This window comes from Martes martes, assembly GCF_963455335.1.
Source record: "Martes martes genome assembly, chromosome: 5".
NCBI classification, from domain to species: domain Eukaryota; kingdom Metazoa; phylum Chordata; class Mammalia; order Carnivora; family Mustelidae; genus Martes; species Martes martes.
This window is the reverse complement of record NC_137892.1, coordinates 33,935,969-33,958,181: the sequence shown is the minus strand read 5'-3', so window position 1 is coordinate 33,958,181 and position 22,213 is coordinate 33,935,969. Positions and strand designations below refer to the sequence as shown.

The 22,213-nt window shown below is 40.7% G+C and overlaps 1 protein-coding gene and 1 long non-coding RNA gene across 2 annotated transcripts in view; one reads left to right on the top strand and one right to left on the bottom strand.

The window, feature by feature from the left end:
• The first annotated feature begins 2,087 nt into the window (after nucleotides 1–2,087).
• On the top strand, nucleotides 2,088–3,670 carry LOC308343062. The gene is made up of 3 exons (XR_013966844.1): nucleotides 2,088–2,629; nucleotides 3,044–3,106; nucleotides 3,499–3,670. It is a non-coding gene; the product is annotated as an uncharacterized lncRNA (long non-coding RNA).
• EPB41L4A (erythrocyte membrane protein band 4.1 like 4A) overlaps nucleotides 3,638–22,213 on the bottom strand; it is a 264,629-nt gene continuing 246,053 nt past the window's right edge. Inside the window, exons 19-23 of the mRNA XM_080803915.1 lie at nucleotides 12,553–12,600; nucleotides 11,891–11,959; nucleotides 10,502–10,612; nucleotides 9,179–9,260; nucleotides 3,638–6,076 (exon numbers count right to left, since the gene is read on the bottom strand). Of these exons, the coding sequence (XP_080660041.1) occupies nucleotides 5,948–6,076; nucleotides 9,179–9,260; nucleotides 10,502–10,612; nucleotides 11,891–11,959; nucleotides 12,553–12,600 (439 nt within the window). The 3' untranslated portion in view covers nucleotides 3,638–5,947. The remainder of the gene's footprint in view (nucleotides 6,077–9,178; nucleotides 9,261–10,501; nucleotides 10,613–11,890; nucleotides 11,960–12,552; nucleotides 12,601–22,213) is intronic.

Here is a 22,213-nt window from a genome sequence, read left to right as displayed (position 1 = left end):
GCTGTGTGAGGTTGAAGTAGACAGTAAGATGAAGAATTTAGCATTGATTTCCTGATACCAACACTAACTCAACAATTGGAACAAATGCCTCCCCACTATCTACTCTTGAACCATCCAGAGTTTGGGAAAGAAATATAAAGGGGAGAATAGAAAAGCATAAGGTGGGAACAAAAATGTCAAGCCATTAAAAGAAAAACACCAACATATTTCTCCTTTCCTTAAGAACTCAACCCAAGAAGATTCCATATCTGGGGTGAGGACAAAGGAGAAGAGCTAAGCTCATGAGAGTCATTTGTTGTATGTTACTATGTATTACATGGAGCTAGATGATTCCACAAGGCTTTCTTTTTTTTTTTTTTTTAATTTATTTGACAGAGAGATCACAAGTAGGCGCAGAGGCAGGCAGAGAGAGAGGGGGAAGCAGGCTCCCTGCTGAGCAGAGAGCCTGATGTGGGGCTCCATCCCAGGACCCTGAGATCATGACCTGAGCCGAAGGCAGATACTTTAACCCACTGAGCCACCCAGGCGTCCCTCCACAAGACTTTCTTGATTCTTTAAACTAACATGTGTTCATGGGTATAGTTATTATCCTATAAATGAGGTACTCTGGGGTCAAAGAAGTGGTTATTTACCTAAGAGAACAAGTGTCAGAGCTGGATATAAACCCAGGTCTGCTGGCTGCTCCAGCCCAAGAGAAGCCAAGACTGAGATTTGTTATAAACCCCACACTGTACCATTCAATGTCTTAAAATTATACTCCTAGAGATATCCCCCTTCCCCAACCCCCCAGATGTTACAGTAACTTCCTAATAAAGGTTTGCCCTATTTCTTTTCTTGTGATCGTTACACATTTACTCCTTCAGTATGTCCCAAGTGTCCTCGAGTTGATGTTATCATTCAGGCTAGTCCTTGTGTGGGCTTGATTTTTTTTTTTTAATCTTTTTCCTTTCTTCCTTTTCTCTCTCTCTCTTTCACTAGCTTTAAAGAAATGAGGGAAAGTGCTGGGGTGTGGTCCCTTGATTAAAGTCTCTGCTAGGACCTACAGGAGCAAGGAGACCCCCTGGCTATTACGCAGCAGATCTCACTGCAGTCTCTCTCCCTTCATTGCATTAGGGTTATCAGGCAAAAAGCCAATTAACAACCTCTTCTTTATTTCTGTGGTAATCATTACTCAACTCTAAAATTTCAACATAAAATCCCAACTCCTACCCCAAGTACCAAGCCTCATAAGATTTGCTCCTACCTGTCTCTTCCGCTGCATCTTATGCCATTCTGCACTCCTCAGGCCACACTCCAGCCACACAGGCTGCTTCTCAGCACCCGAAACGTGACTAGTTTGAACTGAAATGTGCTGGAAGTATGAAATATACGCCGGACTTTTAAGCAAAATATATCATTAACATATATCATTAATCATTGATGATTTTGCATTGATTACATGCTAAGTTACTACTGAAATTAATTTAACTTGTTTTTTACTTTTTGTGCGGCATTTCAAACACTTAAAATGGAATTCGTGGTCCGCACTATGTTTCTATCGAACACAACCTCCTTTTGTTTCCTCCTTGGCACTCAGGCCATCTGGACTTACATTGTCCATGTCACCTGTTAGTGCCTTTCCCGCCCAACTTAGAACGTAAGCCGGGACCCCTGCGCGTCTCATTCACACCCGGTTCCCAGGCATTGAGGTCAAAGCCTGAAGCTAGGAAGTGCTCTACAAATCTGTTCTTTGAATGAAGGACCTGACTCTTCCTCAGCCGGAGACTGAAGAACACGAGGTCTCAAGCTACACCCGCAGCTCAGCGCGGACCACACGCTCCGGACACTGGGAGAGCAGTGGATACCGGAGAAAACCCGCCTCGGCGAAAGCACTGCTAGTACAACGCAAAGAGGAAAGGGGGACCCCCTCGCCCCTCCGTCCTCTTTCCCTCCCGGAGCCCCGTCCCGTGACCAATCACGGCGCACTTCGCCTTCGCGCCGCACGGCGGCGTCTCGCGAGGGCGCGGCGGCCAGTGGTACAGTCCGTCCTCCCCGCGCCCCCCCCGGACAGTTGGGCCCTTCCAATCGTAGAAAAGCATTGTGGGAGCGGCGCGCGGCCTTTCTTGCTTCTGCGCTGGGCTGGGAGCAAGGTTTCTGCGCTTTCCGTGATGGTGGGGCCTTCGGCGTGCGCGGCTTCTTGGCCTCCGACGCGCCCAGGCGCCGGGCAGGGGCGCGCGGCCGCCTTGAGGGTGATGAGACGTCTTTCGCAGCCGGGCCGGTCCCGAGGATCCCGTGCCCTGAGTCCGTGGAGGGCGGAGGGCAGCGGCCTGGGCTCGCCCACGTTGCCTGTGGCCCGGAGGAGGCCCCTTAGGCGGCCCTCAGGCTGCCTACCCACGCCAGGAAATGGGAGCTGGGTGGGTTTGAGTGCACTTGAGTTTCTTCGTCATCGACTGTGTGCAGGGGAGGTTTCCGTATAAGCAGGGAATTCTTGGGTGTGAAAGAGAAAGGCCTCACCATAAGTAGGCATGTGTGCCTACCACATCACAGTTGAGATCGAGTCAACGTAGGAGTAAAGTGCCATTTAAGGTTTAGATCTCGGTAATTGTTGCAAGATGCAGAACTCGGCGAATGAGTGTCATCGACTTTGCAGGTGAGTTTGCATGTTCGTGAAAGAAAAACCGGTTGCCTCGCAGCTTCAGTGTTTTAACCACTTAAACCATTTTTGAATTGTAAAGGAAAATCTACAGCTGGAATTAATCCCCTTTCCAGCTCTAACCCACAGAACAGATTATGGGGTCAGCAACTTTGTGCCATAGAACAGTCCTTGCGCAGTTTCCTTGTAGCCTTTGTGTTGCCCGTTCACTTTTGGAAACTAGTGAACGTGGTGTCAAAAAAGGCATAAACTAAACACTTCGCAGCCTTTTCCTGCCCTTGAATTTGGTATCTTTGGTGTAGGAGCTGCGGAAGTAACAGTTGATGCTTTTACCTTAGTTTACCTATGTGTTCTTGAGTCTGCCAACATGAAGTGTGTATAGTTTTTCTTAACTTTTTAAATTTTGTGCAGGTGAAAGCTGGATGCTTGAGGACTGCTGCTAGCTGAACACTGGGAGCACAAAGGTGACATAAGGTAGGGTGAATGCTACCTTGTAGTTCTGTCGTAAAGCAGTTACTCCTGATGCAAATTTTACCTTTCCAGATTGGGCTGCCTTTTCTAGTGGGTGTTAGATTAAATTAATAATAGTACTGCAATATCTGTAGTTAACAGGGTGAAGTTAACAGCAAATAGGGTAGCCTGTTCCTAGCTTACTTTTGTAATTTTAAGATAACGTGTTTGTGTGTAGTACCTAATTTTCAAACACTTGGTCAAATCTCAGGTATGTTTTATGTGGACATTTAAATAAAGCTGAGTCCAGACCTGCATAACTTGATGGAATTCAGAGGAGTATGGACTGTTAAATTAATCTATGATACATGTGAATATTTGCTTGTCAAATTGAGTGCTTTATTTTGTTTTTTTAGGATGTCCTTGATGAGGAATTCAAAAACATCATAGGAAATCTTGACAAGAGTTGCTTGGATCATTTAAAACTCCCAAGAGCCTGAGGGGCACTAAAATTACTGCTTTTGGACAGTCTGTAAATACAAACCTAAAACAGTAGGGCTACAAATAAATATTTCATTGTGCCTCTTGAAGATTTGTGTATTAACTTACCAGCAAATAGCACTTTTCACTGAAAGATCAAGGGAAAGGGAGGGTTTCTCCTTCCTTCCCCAGCAACTTCAAATTGATGAAATCTCAGTAATTACGATGAATGTTCAGTGCAACCAGTTAAGAATAGCCTTGTGAGATAAAGGTTTATGCTACACCCAAGGAGAAGTAAGTGCTTTGTTCCAGTGTCTTGTGCATGATGAACTGAGACTAGCTGGTTTCTAGGTCACGGGTGTGTTTTCCATGGTCACTACATTTTTATTTTTATTAGATGACAGCATATCCTCTGCCTTCACTTTGAAGGAAAGAATAGTCTGAGCATTCAAAAAATTTATTGAACTTTCAGTAATGTACTAGGAAGTGGGGACACAAGGGTGAGCAAAACAGTTCCTCCCTTTGGAAGCTTAGAGTTGAATGGCAGAAATGTCATCACAAATATAAAACTCTGTGAGACAAGTCCCATGCATGAGTTGACCAAGACAAAGAAACCTGAGAAAGCGGTCGAGTCTAAGGGTAGGTGTCATTTTTGCAAGGCAAAGTTCTGGCCTTGGGCTAGAAAAGGTCCAGATTGGTCATAGTTGTAGTTACTTTCCCTCTTAAATGCCCTGATTCAGACATGAGTTAATGCTTAATGAGGCTTGAAGGTGGCTGTTTGCTGAGCCTGGGGTATTACAAAATGAGCCTGAACAATAGGTAAGAGACCAGACCACTTAACAGCTATTTACAACAAGGAGAAATCCAGGATGGTTGTATCTGTCAGGAAAAGGATGCAGTGGGCCAGTTGGAGAATACTGCGGTTGTCTAGGCAAGAGACAACTACCTTGGACCAGTGTGGTAAAAATCTGTGGAGATTGGTAAGCTGTAGAGGGCAAAGCTCACAGGACTTGGTAATAGGGGAGGTGTCTAAAACAATCGCTATTTGTGTCTTGCGCATTCACAATGTAATGGTCCTAAATCCAGCTAGAGAGCAGCATTTTTAACTAGTTGAATTGGGATTGCCTTGGAGACATCTAAGTGGCCTGGCAGAACACTGGTCTATAAGCTACAGGAATAAACTTTAAGGCTATGGGCATAAATGACATCCACTTATAGGGGAGGGCTGAGATAGGAGTGAGAAACTAATTGGCGAGGTAGAACAGCATCTGACTGAAGAGCAGTAAAGGATGGTCAGAAACGTAGCAACAAATACTGCACTAAAAATGTTGCGGGGCAAACTGTCAAAATTTGGTACACAGTAGTTTTTAGTGAGGTCTGTGGTGGAGCAGTTTAAAACCACAATTTAGGAGATGGATTGAGGACACAGGCTACAGATAACCCTTTCAAGAAACTGGGAGAGAGAGAGGGAATTGTGGTTGTGAAAGCTGGCTGGCTTTTTTTTAGGTGGGAGAGTTAATAGTTTAAAACCAAGTCGCAACGATCTGACTGAGAGGAGTAAGTTGACAGATAAGGCTGAAGGAGATTGGGCTCCAAAGCACACAGACAGGGACAGGAGTACTGTTGAGAGCAACTCTGGAGAAGTTTGGGGGAGGGAAAAGGTGAGATGTCCTGCATGAGTATTTCTATTTTCCCTGTAATAGTCACCCTCAAATGAATTCATCTTTGAGGGGAGTTAGGTAGCTAGGCAAGATGGAGGGACCATTTGCATTTGCGGGTCATGAATTTATAAGCTGAGGTCAACTGAAATCCACAGTCTTTTCTGAAAACACAAGGACACTAGAAGTTAAAAGCAACACTTAACAAAAACCTTTTTACACTTGTAAATAACCAGTGGAACTTAATGCCATAAAATACAGTATTACAAAGAACAATTTATATTAATAAAAACATCTGCAGTCTGAAAGTGATGTCTCAGTCTTCATAAATCTGTGCACGGGCTGAGATCCACCTAGAGTTGGGAAGAACCTTTTCCTCCACTTGGTGTGCTATTGCATAGCTAGGCAGCTGCACACCAGGATTCCCAAGCTTTGATTGGAAGCATCTGGTCTTGGTCATGGACACAAGATACCTGGAGTCTCCAGGAAGGAAAATAGGGCATCAAGTGATTGAGTTTTCACAAGACTATTCCAGTTACCAAATAAAAAGGCCCTTCAGCACAAATATGCTGTTAAACCTTTAAAAGATGAAACAGGTTCGATTTTTTTTTTTCCTTAAGAAACACCTGCTGGTCCAACATACTTGAATAATTAACAATTCACAGTTTAAAAGTAAAGGTGGCACATACCCCTCCCACCCCCAATCCCAGACCCTTCTTCCTTGGCATCAAGTCTCTATCTTGAGGCGTGAAGCTTGGACAGTTTTTACTGTTTTTGCCATGTGTTTTCCAGCCAGATTGCTTGTAGATGCCTGAGATTTTTCTTCAATCAGGCTATCTTTAGATCCGTTTCTTCTCTAGAAAAAAAATATATTCAAAAGAAGATTCAGAGAAAACAAATCAATTTTATTAATACATCAGAAATTAAGGCCTCAAACCACAAAATACTTATGCTTCGCAGTATCAAAAGCTGTTCAACAAATATTCGTTATAACATGATTAAATTGTAAATGTAGAGTTAAATCATAGTAACATGCGTAACATACTTTATGCATGAAAATTAGTCCTTGGTTATGGCAGTTGTCATTTTTGTGTTAATCCTAAACTAAGATCCAAAGTTGAATCAAGATCCTTTTAGAGTGAGACATCTGTCTGAAATGGAAGATTTCTAGATAAATCAAAAGGACTCTCCAGTGAGTCTGTGCAGGGGAATGGAGAACTAATACAGGAACTGGAAGAGGCACAGGGAGGTTACTCAAAACAGCACTACCATGTAAATTAGTCTACCACTAAACCTGTCCCCTCTGCCTTCATATTTAAGGACATAAAGCGAATCAGTCCATCATCCATCCCACTTTTACCAGCTTTTGGTGAGGTGAGGTGTTGGCAGGCCATGCCACTCTCAGACTTCTGCACCCTGGCAAAACTAGGACATGCAGCTTTTCTGCTTCCCTGGCTCACTAAGTCCCTTCTCCACATGGCAGCCAGATCAATGGTTTCCTTTTAACACTTGGAATAAAATCCAGACTTTTTTCCATGGTATCTAAAGCCCTGTGTTATCTGCCCCCACCCCCACCGTGCTCAGACCACATGGGACTTTCAGCTCAAACAGGCCCTTTATGACTGTTTCCTCCCAGGCTCCTCTCTCTGCACACGGGTGGCTCCTCCCCTGCAAGGTTTCAGCTTTACACCTTGGTTTCTGAGATGGCTTTCTTGGACCACTCATCTCTGTAAAGTGAGGTCATCTGTAGATTTTCTAACTCAGCCCTTTGTTTCTTCATAATGCTTACCTAATTTTTAAATTTTGCCTGTTTCCTTTCATGTATTACCTGTCTAGGCCAGGAGTCAGCAAACATTTTTCTGTGAAGGGCCAGATTGTGGACTCTATCTGCTTGTTGTTAGGTCGCCCCCCCAACCCCCGCTTCTTTAAAACAACCCTTTAAAAATGAAAAAGCCATTATTAGCTCCTGGCCTGTACAAAAACAGACCAGATTTAGCCTAGAAGACTATTCTGCTGACTACCCAACCAGTGCCTGTCTCATTACATGTGCTCATTAGATGTTTGTTGAATTCAAAGTCAAAGGTGTCACAGAGACAAGCTTAGAATCAGGGCCACTGGTCAGAAGATGCATGGGAGTTCTTGGGTGCAGCAAAGTTAGAGCCACTCTTCCGTGTGCCTAAGTTTGAGATTCCCAAGTGATGGTGATGAGGGAATCTAGTTGGAAAAGCAAAACTGCAATAAAGTAAGATTCTTATTTATACTGAATCCAACTTTGAAGTTTTAAGACAAAAAGTTCTGAAAAACAGTGCTTATTTATCTCCACAGTAACCCTAACAGGTTATTAACCACATTGCACAAAAATCGAAGTTTAGAAGTTAAAGTTTGTCCAAAGTCACACAAGTCCTGTGTGGAGACAAGGAGATGCAAATGTAGGTCAGTCTGAATGCAAAGCCTAAACTAATCTTGAATATAAATTTTTAAAACTACTATTGACTTGAAACAAATTGGGCAACCTATGAAGCTCTCCTTGATCTATCTAATCAAAAATGAGGCAGATTTTGGTGGAAGTTGTGATTATGTACCCAGATCTCTATTCTGGACTGAGGCATTCACTCGCCCAGCTGCTAGGAGTACTAGCTGCCATACAGCTCAAAAATGGAGCCCTTCCCCACAAACTCCCCTCAGCTGAAGGTAGTCCCTTCCCCAGGGCATCCCTTGTCAAGTGACTTGCTTCACGGTGAATGTGAGAGCTTTGCGTCCAGAGGGGAGGGACGGGATGGACCATCTCAGGTCTAGAGTTCGGTGTGGAATCAGCTGATGCTTTCTTGGGAGTACACCACACACTTCCACTCTTGCCTTCCACTTCCCAAGTGTTGATCCTAAGAGTGCTTTCCAATAATCTTCCTCCTTGTAAACCTTGATCTCACAGTCCCACAGTCTTAAGCCCAACTTAAATCAGCACAGGCTTTTCTGTCCCTGCTCACATCAATGACAAAAATGAATCAGAAACAAAGGGCAGCGTATGACAAGTACCACTGGAGTCCATTTTCTTAGGTCGTCCGTCAACTCCCTGAGTTTACATACAAAACTATGTATGTGCTTGTATGCATTTTTATGGGTGAGAAACAGCAGTTATAATTGCTTTCCAAAGGGATCCAGGATCTTTTACAAACTGAAAACCACAGCACTGTGAACAGTGGGCTGACACTGGTCCATTATAAACATCAACTTTGTTCTTAGAGTGATGGTTTAACCAGATACAAGTCCAACCAATGATCTTAACCTACTTTTTTCTCTCTTACTTACCATGAGAGACAGTGTTAAACACCTTGCTGCAGTATGTTTGCGACAGTGCTCTCTATAGATCCACCTAATTCAGCTGAGTATTAAATCCATTTTGTTAAGGCAGCTAGATGCTCTATTATGTCCTTGAATTCCCTTTTAACCACTTTTTTTAAAACATTCCCAGAACAAAAGTAATTCTCTTTGATGGAGAAGACAGAAATAAAATAGGACTTGAGTAATTTCCCTGTTTGCCATCAGTTAACAATAGAAATCTGCCCACTATAAGTCTATCACTTTCTCCTTGCTTCTCCGGGTCAAAAAAAGTATCTAAAAAGAATTTTTTTTTTTTAATTAGTGAAGACATTGTTTCTTTATTCTGGCTCCAAACAATCTTACCATCTTTGTTATCCTTGGCTTTGCTCCAGGCATCAGATCATTTGAGACCTTACACTAGTTCCAGCTCTCACCTCTAATGTAACTCTTCCCACGTTGTGCCTTGCTCGAATCATGTCACCCTCCTTCCTTCTTCCACACTTTGTATAACTTCTTTTAAAATTGTGGAATCTCAGAGTCAAGTTAGAGATTCACTGCCCTATTTCCCCAAAAGAACTTTCAGAAAAGTGCTTCTCAAAAATCGTCATCAGTACCAATACCTTAAAACTTTATTACCAACCTGATGAACCGTGGAGCCACCAGAACCCTGAGCATCTGAAGAACGGGTCACAGGAAGTGGAGGTACGAGATCCGTTTTTGAACTGCAGAGAATTTGTTTTAGAATTAAGGATCAAGACAGTACCTAGAATCACAACTTGAGCTGGAAGAGGATTATAGGATAGAAAGCGTGTTTTATATACCTTCATATTCCTTACAGTGCCTACACAGTGCTTCACACAGAGAGGTGTTTAATAAATATTTTTGAATTAAGTTGAGCAGGTTAAGTAACTTGCTGAAAATCAAAGCAAATAAATAGAGGAACCAAGAATAAAACAGCTGTGGTTCCCATGCGCTTTTGTTACTGTGACATGTATAAATGGCTTTTTTATTTGTTTCCAGAGGAGCATTTATTGTCCATTTATTCTTTTTTCTATAAACGTATGGAGCTATTAATAGCCAGGATCTACAATTTACAAACAAAACAAAAAATAAACAAAACCTGGCTTATACCTCTCTCTGCTGGGTTAGTCTATCTCCCAATTCATTGTTTACTAAAATTCTGAGCCTTAATTCAGAGTTCAATGATGAACATTCCTAACCAGCAATACCAAGTACATGATGATTAATTATTTCATTAATGTATTCATTTAAAATAGAGCACCTATTGTGACCACAGTGTGAGATATGGCCACTTAACTCAAAAGAAAAACTAAATTCAAAGAAATGACTGCAACATATATTTGCTGTAGTTAAAGAAAATGTCATCAAATCAGAAAGAAACTTATGCCACTTCTCTCAAACAAGAATGTATCATTCATAACAGAATAGTTCATATATTTTTCTTCTTCTAAAAGTTTTGTACGGGGGCACCTGGGTGGCTCAGTGGGTTAACGGACTGCCTTGGCTCAGGGAATGATCCCAGGGTCCTGGCATGGAGTCCCACATCAGGCTCCCTGCTCTGTGGGGAACCTGCTTCTCCCTCTCTCTCTGCCATTCCCCCAACTTGTTCTTTCTGTCTCACTCTCTCTCTCTCCCCCTGTCAACTGAATAAATAAAAACCTTAAAAAAAAATAAAAGCTTCAGTGCATAGCTTGGAGGTGGCATGATTCAGCCAAAGTATAGTCTAGATCTGTGCTATCTAGTGTGGTTGCCACTAGCCATACAGAGCTATTTAAATTAATTAAAATTAATTAAATTTTCAGTTTCTTAGTTGCACTAGATAGAATAATCAAATAATAACCACATATACAGAACATTCCCACATTGCAGAAAGTCCCATTATACTATCTGCTCTGGAGCTGAAGCCATGAAGGGGATGATGTACTCAAGCTTGCCTACTTACTTCACCTCCGAGAGAACAGATCGCTCTCCATCTGAACACTGGGACCGGCGATACTGGCGGTAACTTCGAGGCGAATGGGAATGCCTGATGCGGATTGGGTCACCTTGAGTCCTGAACAAGCAACCAAAAATGCAGAAACAAACCAGAAGTCAAAAATTTGGAATTTTTCCTTAATATGGAATGAGACTTTGAGAGTTTAAAAAGAACTTGATCCCTCTGAGCCTGGAAAACCTAAGTGGCTTAAATTTCACAAGCTAACAACAGAAAAATGCTCCTTTGACCATACATAAAAATGCCACTCTAGTATTTGTATGTACATGGGTGATTTTATATATATATATATATGATCTTCTAAGTGAAAAAATTATAATGAAACCATTCCCTGTCGAATTTTTTCCAAAAGTGTGGAAGAAAAAAAACCTACAATGCAGACAAAACGGCATTCCACCAGAAAAAGTTGGCCCTTGTCCTAGCTACTAACTAGCCTGTCATTAAGAATTCAATCTTTAGCCTAAAGATAAGGAGAGGTTGGAGGGGGGGCAGTTGGCAAGAGTGTGTACAAACCTGCTGTTCAACCAGAGAGGGGAAGCAAGCATGGGTTACAGAGGGACATAAAGCCATGAAGTAGAATCCCACTTTCTCTTAACTAATTATAGCAGGACAGAAAACAGTAAAGAAGTTATCTTCTGCTGCACTCTAAACTGAATGATTAGGGAGTCCTGTTAGGCTTCCAGGAAGCATGTTCCATGTGCTAGTCTATGACGGGATTGGATTGGGCTTACAGGACAGGATTTCTAGCCAGCATCATTCTCTGGGCATTAAAGTAATGAGTAAGAAGAAGCATTGTTACCAGTCAATTAATATCTCAAAGAATTTTTATTTTAGGGGCGCCTGGGTGGCTCAGTGGGTTAAGCCTCTGCCTTCGGCTCAGGTCATGATCTCAGGGTCCTGGGATCGAGCCCCACATTGGGCTCTCTGCTCAGCAGGGAGCCTGCTTCCCCCTCTCTTTCTGCCTGCCTCTCTGCCTACTTGTGATCTCTCTCTCTCTCTCTCTCTCTCTCTAATAAATAAATAAAATATAAAAAAAATAATTTTTATTTTAAAACTGACACTAAGCATCAAAAGCCCCTTTCTAGCTACCATATACAAATAGGCAGTTAACAGAAGATGACAGTGATTGTGGGACAGAATAACAATTAGCTTTAATACACCCTTTTCTACCTCTTTCCCTGAAGTTTTAATTTAAGTTAAAATGCAAAGACAAAAAAAAAGAAAAAAAAAGGCAAAGACAAAAGCACTTCATGGAACACCACTGATGAGTAAGAACCTACTATTTACTTATAAGTATTAATAAAACATTTGTCAAAAGATTTTCAAAGACATACGCACTCTACTTTAGTATATGGAATCTCTTTTAATTGTTCTTCAGACAATCCAGAGGGATCCACAAGTTCCTTTCTAGAAGGGAATGTGCAAGAAAATAAAAGTTATGATGCTGATATAAATACTAATACCTTTCACAATCGGCAGATAGGTTTTCCCTTCCTAATCTTATCCCTAAATACAGTGTTAGTAAAACTAAGAGAAACATAAGCCAGGAACAAAGATTAAAAAACTAGAATGTATTCAAAGAAAAATGGGGTGGGGACCCTTTTCTATAGCTCTTCTCCCTTTTTTCCAGTTTTTCTATAACCAGATTGTAGAGGACTCTCCACCCATCATCTCCCTACAAAAAATCTGTTTCTCTCCCCTGTGGAGGCATCTTTTTTCCCTCTGAATCTGTTTTCCTTGGTATTTATTTGTAAACTATTGGCCAGTCTGAGGCCCATTTACAGGTAAGGCTAAGTGGTCTAAAGAGAGGACCGCCTGTAGAGGGGCTGCTGGCCCGTAAAGGCACCGCCATGGGAGGGCGCTGTTCCACATGATGATGGCAACAAAGACCATGTGACAGGCTTCGGCCAGAGGCTGCCTCTTGCTGTCCTTGGTGGTCCTCGTAAATGCCTTACCAAGACACACATTTTAAAACAATTAAGAAAAAAAGCAGTACTTACTGAATATGCTTCCATAACTCTTCTTTTGCCTGGATATCAGGGCTCCTCCTGTAGAGAGAGAACACACCACTCATCTCTGCAAACATGCTTCATCTGACAACCTCACAGCTAACTTTAGCAGAGCAACACTTACTAGTTTTCAGTCCGTGAAGTTATTTGCCAGCAGGGATGGGACAAGGAAAGACTGGGCATGGAGAGCCAATGTGGGGTAGTATAAAGGCACCAGATAATTTATCTGCCAGCACTACTGAAGAAAATCACAGAACAACCAGCCACAACCAGGCAGGGCTTTATCTGATGAAGGAGCTTAGACATTTGGAGGAAATCCACACACCCCCCAGTGGTGATCTGTTCCTGGTCCGTCTGACTATTTCTGAGTAAAGGCAAAGAACTGATCCTGATTCTATTAATCTGAAAGATCCCCAACAGGCCCTGTGATTACCTAGTGGAAGCAGCAACCAGAGGGAAAAGGAAATGGTGGGACAGCTCAGGCCCGCAGACTGTACCAGTGACCCACATTTCCTCTTACATCTGATGTTGTGTTTCTGGGTCATAGCGTGGGCCCAGAAATGCTGGGACATATGTGTGGCTCCCGCTGTCACCCTCTATATGCCCCCTCTCTACCCCTATCTACATAGCCCACAAATCTCTTCTCCAAAAGCTACTTGAGTAGAAATTATACCACTACTTTTAATTTCCTAGAATGAGAAATCTGAAGTCAGCATTCATGTGTTCACCCTCCCCATAATAGCAGTGAATACTGGAAATCTATTATCACTGCAACTGCTGCCACAGAATGACTTTTTTCCCTAGAGGGAAAATGATAAGCTTTCATTCCTCCTTTCAGCAGAACCAAGGCCTAATAAAGGCCCAAAGAAAGGACCCAAACCCTAACAACTAAAAGGCCTGGAGGTTTGCAAAGCCCCTGCAATGCTCTGTCCTGTGGAATTTTACATTCATAATCTGTATCAACATTTTGGGCTCAGTATCACTTTCAACATACGATACTATCATTGCTTTCATTTTTCTTAGTTAATGAGGCACCATTGAGGCATTCTGGTAAGGCTTTCCAAGCCCACAGAATACAATAAGCTACTTTCTAGCAATTAAATTGACTAACTGTCCCCCCCTCCACTTTGTGTGTGTGGGGGGAACTGTAAAGGTCTTTTGATCAACTCAAAAGGAATCAAAACATGCAAGATAAGGGGAGGGGATGAAGCCTTGGTCTCAAACATAAAATGATATTGTTAAATGTTGATGTTGTTATATAATAAAATTATACGCTTAAAAAAATCTTAAGAAATGCTTCTTTGGAAGGATTTTCTGTAAGAAATCTGCCTTTCCTACATTTGGCTGGTGTGGTTCACTAGACAATATCCTAACCCATTAAATGATACTGCCAGAGAAGGTGCGAATATTAAAAAGCACTAAGCTATTTACTGCTTAAAATAAGGAAGGAGGGTGCTATTTTAACTATATACCAGCATCTGATTGTCACAGAAGGTCACCCAATAGTCTAAAGTATTACATTTTATCTAGGTTAGCAGGCCATTATATTGATAATCATTCTTATGTCTGGAAGATGCAATAGTGTGGCTACCTTTGAGCTGAGCCAGGTTCCTACATTTTGGGTCAGATAATTCTTTGCTACAGAGGGTTGTCCTGTGCATGGTAGAAGGATTAGTAGCATCTAAGGTCTCTACCCACGATGCTACTGATACCTCCCCAGGGTGACAAGCAAAAATGTCTCCAGATCTTGGCAGATGTTGCACAGGGGGCAAAACCGCCCCCACATAAGAAATGACTGGTCAAAGGTATGACCTGAAAGTAAAGCGGCTATGGTTGGGAGGAGGAACTGTGAGGCCAGCTCCCTGCAGAGATCCAATATATGGATACAGAAACAGTGCTGGAAAGAATGACAGCGAGGCAGAAACTAAATCTTAAGAGAATGAGGGAAGAGGCCCAGGGCACAGTTGCTGAGCTACAGTAAGTGGTGTAATTTTGATGGCATGAGATTCAAAACTGAGTCCTTTGAGGAAGAAGAGAGAGAGAATGAAAAAAAGCAATGAGGGGCAAGTAGGATGTGCCTGTCCCCCATGATCACCACACCAGGCTGGTGATGAGAGATGGTGAGTATGAACAATATACAAAAAATCCTGATAACACTGGATATTTCTGAGTGTTGGAATTGCAGGTAATCTTATTTTCTTATTTATACTTAACCTATCTTTTCTGATTTATTTTTAGCCAAGAGAATTTCTAACCTTGGTGATTTAGAAAAGGAAAAAGAACACAAATGTATTTTCATGTTTTAAAAAATTACTATCATTGCAATTCCATAGGCAATTCCTTTCATTCCCATCTTGTAAGAATTAGCAGAAATGTTATCTTATTAACCCAGATGGGAACATTAGTCCTTCCAGCCATAAATAATGATCCTAAAAGATTCAGAAATTTAGTCTGTATGTTTCAGTTCTGTAGCATCTTTAATACTCATATATTTAAGGAAACTAAGTTCTGAAATGGCCAGCAGTTTCAAGCAGCTTTAGGGCAGGAAGAAATCTCGAAGCTAAAGAAACAAACCAAAACAAACAAAAAACACCCTAATTTCCTCCAATTGCTAGACCACCTGTGATTTAACAGATGTAAACACAGGCAACATGCTAATGAGGAATGTATTATTTTTCTGCTTACATCTGCACACATTTAATCAATAATTTAGGATGAATTCAGGATCTGCAGCTCAACATCATTTTACGGATTTAGAAAGCTGTGAGATTTTGACAGCCATTTTTCTTAATTAAAAGACCCTTACTTATGCAGATGTTTTACTTGAACTCTCCAAGTAAGTTCCTAAGGAAATGTTCTATTTCTATAAAAAAAAAGACACATGAAGTCTAATATTAGTCCAGTATTTCTCAAAAAAAAAAAACTTCCCTCATTCACACCTTATACCAATAGTCCAATTTAAATATTCATTTTTCAGAGAAACTTGTTTGATGAGGCATCTTTTAGAATCATCTTCCTTTCTCCCAAAACCCTAAAATAAGAACATTACTTCAAAAATCTACAAAGGGTTTTTGTTTTTAAGATTTATTTATTTAGGGGCGCCTGGGTGGCTCAGTGGGTTAAAGCCTCTGCCTTCGGCTCAGGTCGTGATTCCAGGTGCTGGGATCGAGCCCCACATCAGGCTCTCTGCTCAGCAGGGGGCCTGCTTCCCTTCCTCTCTCTCTGCCTGATTCTCTGCCTGCTTGTGATCTCTGTCTGTCAAATAAATAAATAAAATCTTAAAAAAAAAAGATTTATTTATTTATTGGAGAGAGAGAGTCAGCATACAAATGGTGGGAGGGGCAGAGGGAGAGAGTCTTTCAAGCAGACTCCCCACTGAGTATGGAGCCTCATGCGGGCTTAATCCCATGACCCATGAGATCACAGCCTATGCTAAAACCAAGAGTCAGACACTTAGCCAACTGAGCCACCCAGGCGACTGTACAAAGGGTTTAAACCCCATCAGTGCAGGTAATCTTCCACATCCTCCTAACCTTCCAATTATATTAGCTAGAAAACATTACCTATTTATTCCATAGGGTCCAATACACTATATTTTGTATACTATATTATACTAAAAAAATAAAATAAATGTGGTAGCATTTGACTTATTTTTGTGATCTTACTACCAAATACCGCTCTGAAAGGAAATTCAGAGTTGAAAATACGTTACTAATAAAATTGTAAGTTTATACAATTTTTATTTAAGAAAATTCAAAGCCCTTAACAAATACATCAGTAATTCCTCATTATATTCCTAAGTAGTCGAAGAGACATGATGAAGAGAGAGCTTATCTTCCCCTCCTTCCCTCTTTCCTTCCCTCCATGTCAGAATTAAAGAAGGATTAGGAAGCCACAGAGCCTAGCAACCTAGCTGCTGAAGATCATTCAGGAGTCACTTCCCAAACCTACATGCTCAATATTTAAGGCATCAGACTTCTGTGTGGTGTTTAACTGGGAACATCACTTTACCCTGACAATCTCATCTGGGCATCATTTTTCAGTAAAATAGTGCATCATTATTACCACCAGAGGGAGCCTGAGTCTTCTCACACACACACAAGCTGAACCTAGAAGAACTAATTGTTTCAGCTTCAATGCCTCTTCCAAATAATTCCAATGAGTAAAGGTTTACTCATATAGAAAAGCAGTTTCATCAAAGTTTTCTAATAAGTAAACAAGAATGTGATGCCAATGTAGCTGCAAATGTACTAGAAAGAACTGAAGTTCTCCAAGACCTCCTAGATGAGAGGCAATCAGATTCTAGTTTAATGTTTTAGGAGAGAGGGGTTTTGTATTTCATAGTACTGCATGTCTCTGGTATTTATAATAAATACAACTTTCTGGCTTTTCACTGGGAATTTAAAAAAATAAAATGAATGAAGCGTATGTGGATGATGTATCATAGCATTCCAAACTCCCAGCAAATATACCTCAGTGTGACGGTTTCTAGACAGTGCAGCAGGGGTTTAAGACTATGGGAGTAATTGAGAGGTAAGTGGTTTACTCTACATCTAAAATTCCAAATGCAAGTATATGTGAAGAATAATTTTAATTACTTTCTCAGAGGCTGTTCTAGCCATGTTTCCATTTTTTCTTAAAAGCAGTAGTGGTTCCTAAATTTGCATAGACCCAAATTCTAATCTTCATGTGAGGTAGCCCCACCCTACTCTCTTCATATCCCCCCTCCTCCTCCTCATCTCAAGGGGGAAAAAAAAGTCACTACCTTACAGTGTTTGTAAAGGTTAACCAAGATTTGGAGAACTTACTAATTATAGTAACTGTAATTGTAGATATGATGTCACAGGTACCTGAATTCAAGTATGACTTGAATTTTCAGCAAAACTCTGTGAGAATGGTACTATATGTTTGTACAGAGGATAGGGGGAGTTGATGAAGATTAGGCAGTAAGCTAACACTGGGAGACCCAGAATGCCAACAGAGGTCTGACCACAGCACCCAGCAGATAACTTCCTGTCAACAAACCCAGATTTGTAATGTCATAGCTCAAATCAAAGAGGGCCCAGTGTGTCCAAATGAGGTATTTCATTAACCTGCAGAGTTCTAACAGTTTTATCTAGTTGCCTACTTGACATTTCCACTCGACTACCCACTTGGTTTCTCAAACCTAACAAAACAAATAAACCTCAACACTCTTCCCCCACATACCTCCAGCTCATCTCGCCCGACCTCAGGAAAACCTCATGACTACCCACTCCATCCATCAGCCCCAAAGAGAAAATTCATCCAAAATACCTCTAACATTCCACATCCATCACCCCTACTTCCAATATGTGTTTCCATCCACTTCTCTATATTTCTACCATCACCATCTTCCGAGCTAAAAACCACCTCACACTAGTCCACCACAGGAGATTCCCAAAGGGTCTTCCTGTGGAGAAACTCTTCTTTCTCAATCTGCTTTTTATCAAGGAGGCAGAGCAAATTCTGAATGAACTGCTTTTCAAATAGACATTTTTTCCCCCTTCACCTGTCAATTAATTGTACTTTGGCTCTATCAGTTACATACTTAATCAACCAAGTTCAGTTACAAGGTTAGCCAAATATTTGCTAAATTTTTTTATGGTTTGCTTTAAAACTAAACTCCAGAACATCAAACTCTTAATGGAGTTCTCTCATATTATTGCATTTTTCTGAGATAATCCTCTATCTGATCTGATATTTTTATCATGTAGTTAAGATTAAAAATAAAATTTAAATAAGATTTTAAGTTTAAAGTACCATTATTTTCTGATTTCAGTTATCTAATAAAAGCAATACCCAATTTAAAGGTACTTCTCTATCAGGGCATCTGGGTGGCTTAGTCAGTTAAGCGTCTGACTCCATCTCAGCTCGGGTCTTGATCTTAAGATCGTGAGTTCGAAAAAAAAAAAAAAATTCTCCACTTCAAAACAGTATTCCTGAGCTTCTGCCTGTGATCACAATGCAGTAACTAGTATCAGATGAACCCTTCCTCCTCAAGATCTATAAAACATATACAAAGCAACTGTTTTTCAGACATTGGGCAACAGAGAAGATAAGCCTGTGATAGTTGAGGGAAGGGAAGCACAAGGCAAGCCCCCCACTGCTTCAGTGTTCTGCCTGGAGGCGCCTTCCCAATGTGGAAAAGGGAAAGTGGAGCTCAAGAAACAGTCTCATGGCACTCGGGGCAGAGATGAGAATGTAAGGCTATTTTTTTTTTTAAGACTTTATTTATTATTTGAGAGAGACAGTGAGAGAGAGCATGAGAGGGGAGAAGCTCAGAGGGAGAAGCAGACTCCCCATGGGGCTGGGAGCCCAATATGGGACTCGATCCCAGGACTCCGGGATCATGACCTGAGCCTAAGGCAGTTGCTTAACCAACTGAGCTACCCAGGTGCCCAAGAATGTAAGGTTATTGATAAGGATGGAATGTACAGTGCACAACAAAATACAAAAGGAGACTCCAGAAGTCTGTATGGGGTTTTCCATAAGGTTGGCTGAGTATATTCACTACATTTAATCTCTACATAAGCAGGGTAAGACTATGTGAGCCTAAGGGAGGGCAGCTGCTGCAAGGCTTCGAGCTGAATGGGGACACCAGAGAGTGGGAAGTGGTAGGGGACAGAGTTCGGATGCAGTTGCTGTTGGAGAAGCGATGATGAGCACAGTGTGCAGTCAACTAAGACTCCAGAAAGGCCAGGCTTTAGGAATAAGGACCAAGCCTAAAGTAAGCTAATGACAAAGTCTAACAAGTCCCACCCTATGAAAGCATAAAACCAGGCACAAAAAGTAAGATCAAGAGTAGCCAACAACTGGGGCACCTGGGAGGCTGGGTCCCCTAAGTGGCCGACTTGATTTAGACTCAGGTCATGATCCTGCTGCCTTAGGCTCAACTTAGTGTGGAGTCTCCTTGTCCCTCTCTCTCCCCCTTTGCCCCTCCCCCCAGTCATGTGCACATTCATGCCTGCCCAGCTCTCTCCCTAAAATAAACAAAATCTTAAAAAAAAAAAAAAAAAAAGAGTAGCCAACAATAATTTAGCTGCCTGCCAGAACAAAATTTGTCTCTTCAAAGAAAGACAGCATAATCCAAACCTCCTCCTAGATATTATCTAAAATTTTCAGCATACAATAAAAAATTAGTATATATGTAGAGAAATAAGAAAATATAACCATAATCTAAGAAATAATAAAAGCAGTCAATAGAAATAGATTTTGAAAGACACGGACATGGGAATTTACCAACCAGGGCTTTAAAATATCTTGTACAAATGTGTATAACAATTTAAAGGAAAATATGGACATAATAAATTAACAGATGGGAAATCTCAACAAAGAAAGTAAAAGCATATAAAGAACAAAATTGAAATTCTAAAACAGTAAAGTATAAAGTTCAGAGTGGCTTTAAGAGCAGACTGGACAACACGGGGAGGAAAAAGTTGATGAGGTTGAAAACAAGTCAACAGAAATGACCAAAATTTAAAAGGGGAGCACAAAGATTTTAGAAATGAACAGAACTTTGTTTGCTTGTGTGACAATACTAAATGGTCTAGCATATATGCAATTGGATGCCCAAGAAAAGAAGAAGCCTGAAGGGCTCAGAAAAAAAGAATCTGAACAATAATGGCCCCAAATCTCTGAAATGTGGTGAAAAAAAATCAAATTACAAAAACATAAATGGTAAATACAAAGAAAACCACACTTAGCTATACCACGGCCATATGGATAAAAACTAAAGATAATGGAAAAATCATAGAAGTAGCTAGCAGAAAAAAAAGCAAAGTCCATACAGTGCCTATAGAATGAAGTCTGACCGATCAGAAATGACAGAAATCAGAACACAGCTGAACCATCCCTTTTAAGTGGGAAAGAAAAACCTATCAAGTTGGAATCCTACAGCTAGTGAAATTATCTGTTACAAATCAGGGTTAAAATGAAGACATTTTCACAGAAAGCTGAGAGAATGTATCATCTGCAGACCGGTACTATAAGACATGCCTAAGGAAGAAAAACAATGTCAGATCTAGAGGAAGAAACAGAACACATTGGTAATAGTAAGCAAGTGGGTAACTGTAGTCATTTTCTATTGTGGCTATAGCCAATTGCCTCAAACTTAGTGGCTTAAAACAACACAAATTTCTTATCATACAGTTCTGTCGATCAGAAATCTGACCGAGATCTCACTGGACTAAAATCGAGGTGTTGACAGAGCTACATTACTTTCTGGAGGCTCTAGGGGAAAATCAACTTCCTTACCTCCTCCAACTTTAAAGACTGCCCCTATTCTTTAGCTCATGGCCCCTTCCTCCATCTTCAAAGCCAGCAATAGCAGATTAAATTCTTCTCAAACTGAATCATTCTCACTCCTTCTCCTGTCCTTTTTTCTACTTTTTAAGGACCCTGGGGTTACTTTGAGTACACTTGGATAACTCAGGAGACGATCTCCGGCAGAAGGTCAATGATTAACAATCTTAATTCCAACTGCAACATTAATTCCTCTTTGTCATCTAACATAAAATATTTACAAGTCTTGGAGACTAAGATACGGACACATCTAGGGGACTATTTTCTGTCACTATAATAACTATAACTTTTTCCCTCTTTTCTTGATTTCTTTTAAAAACTACCTCCTGTTGAAGCAGAGATAGTAACATTGTAACACGGGGCTACTAATAGGCAAAAATAAGATGCATGACAATTGCACAAAAGACAAAGAGAGGGGATAAAGGGAGCTATAGTGTTTTAAGATTTCTAAATCTTACATATTATGATATTAATCCTAAACATGCTGTGATAAATTAAGAAATCATACTGTAAGCCATCAAGAAACCACTAAAGAAAAAAATAATAAAAACTATAGGGAAGGTGTTAATTAAAAGTAAAACGGAGTACCAAAAACTATTCAATTAACACAAAATATAATAGGAAAGGAGGAACAGACCAACAAAAAACAGATAGAGTAAACAGGAAAAAGAGGAAACAAAACAGGAAACAGGAAAAAATGCTACACTTAAACCACCAAATATTAATAATTACATGAAGTGCAAATATACTAACATTCAATTTAAAAGGTAGAGATGGTCAGACTAGATTAAAAATAGAAAGTCCAACCATATGCTGCCTACAAGAGGTCAGGAGATGGACTCTAAATAGAAAACTACACCTTGGCTAAAAATCAAAGTATTAAAAGGATGTAACATGCAAACAGTGAGCATGAAAAAGATGCAATGGATACACACACACACACACACACACACACGAGTTTGGGTATGTGTGTCTGTGCGTGTAGTGAACACAGAGAAACGAGTATTGTCAGCATAAGGAAGACATTTCAGAATGATAAAAGGGTCAATTCATCGGGAAGGCAAAAAAATTGCAAATATGAAGCCTAATACCAGAGCTTCAAAATAACTTGAAGCGAAAACTGATAGAACTAAAGAGTACAACGGACAAATCCGTAATCATTATTGGAAATTTTAACACCCCTCTCTCAATGACTGATTGAAGAGTAAGCAACGAAACTGGAAAAGACACAGACCATCTGAACAACACTATCAGCTAACTAGATCTACTTGACATTTATAGACTACACCCACTGCCTGAGAATACTCATTCTTTTCAAGTCTACCAGATC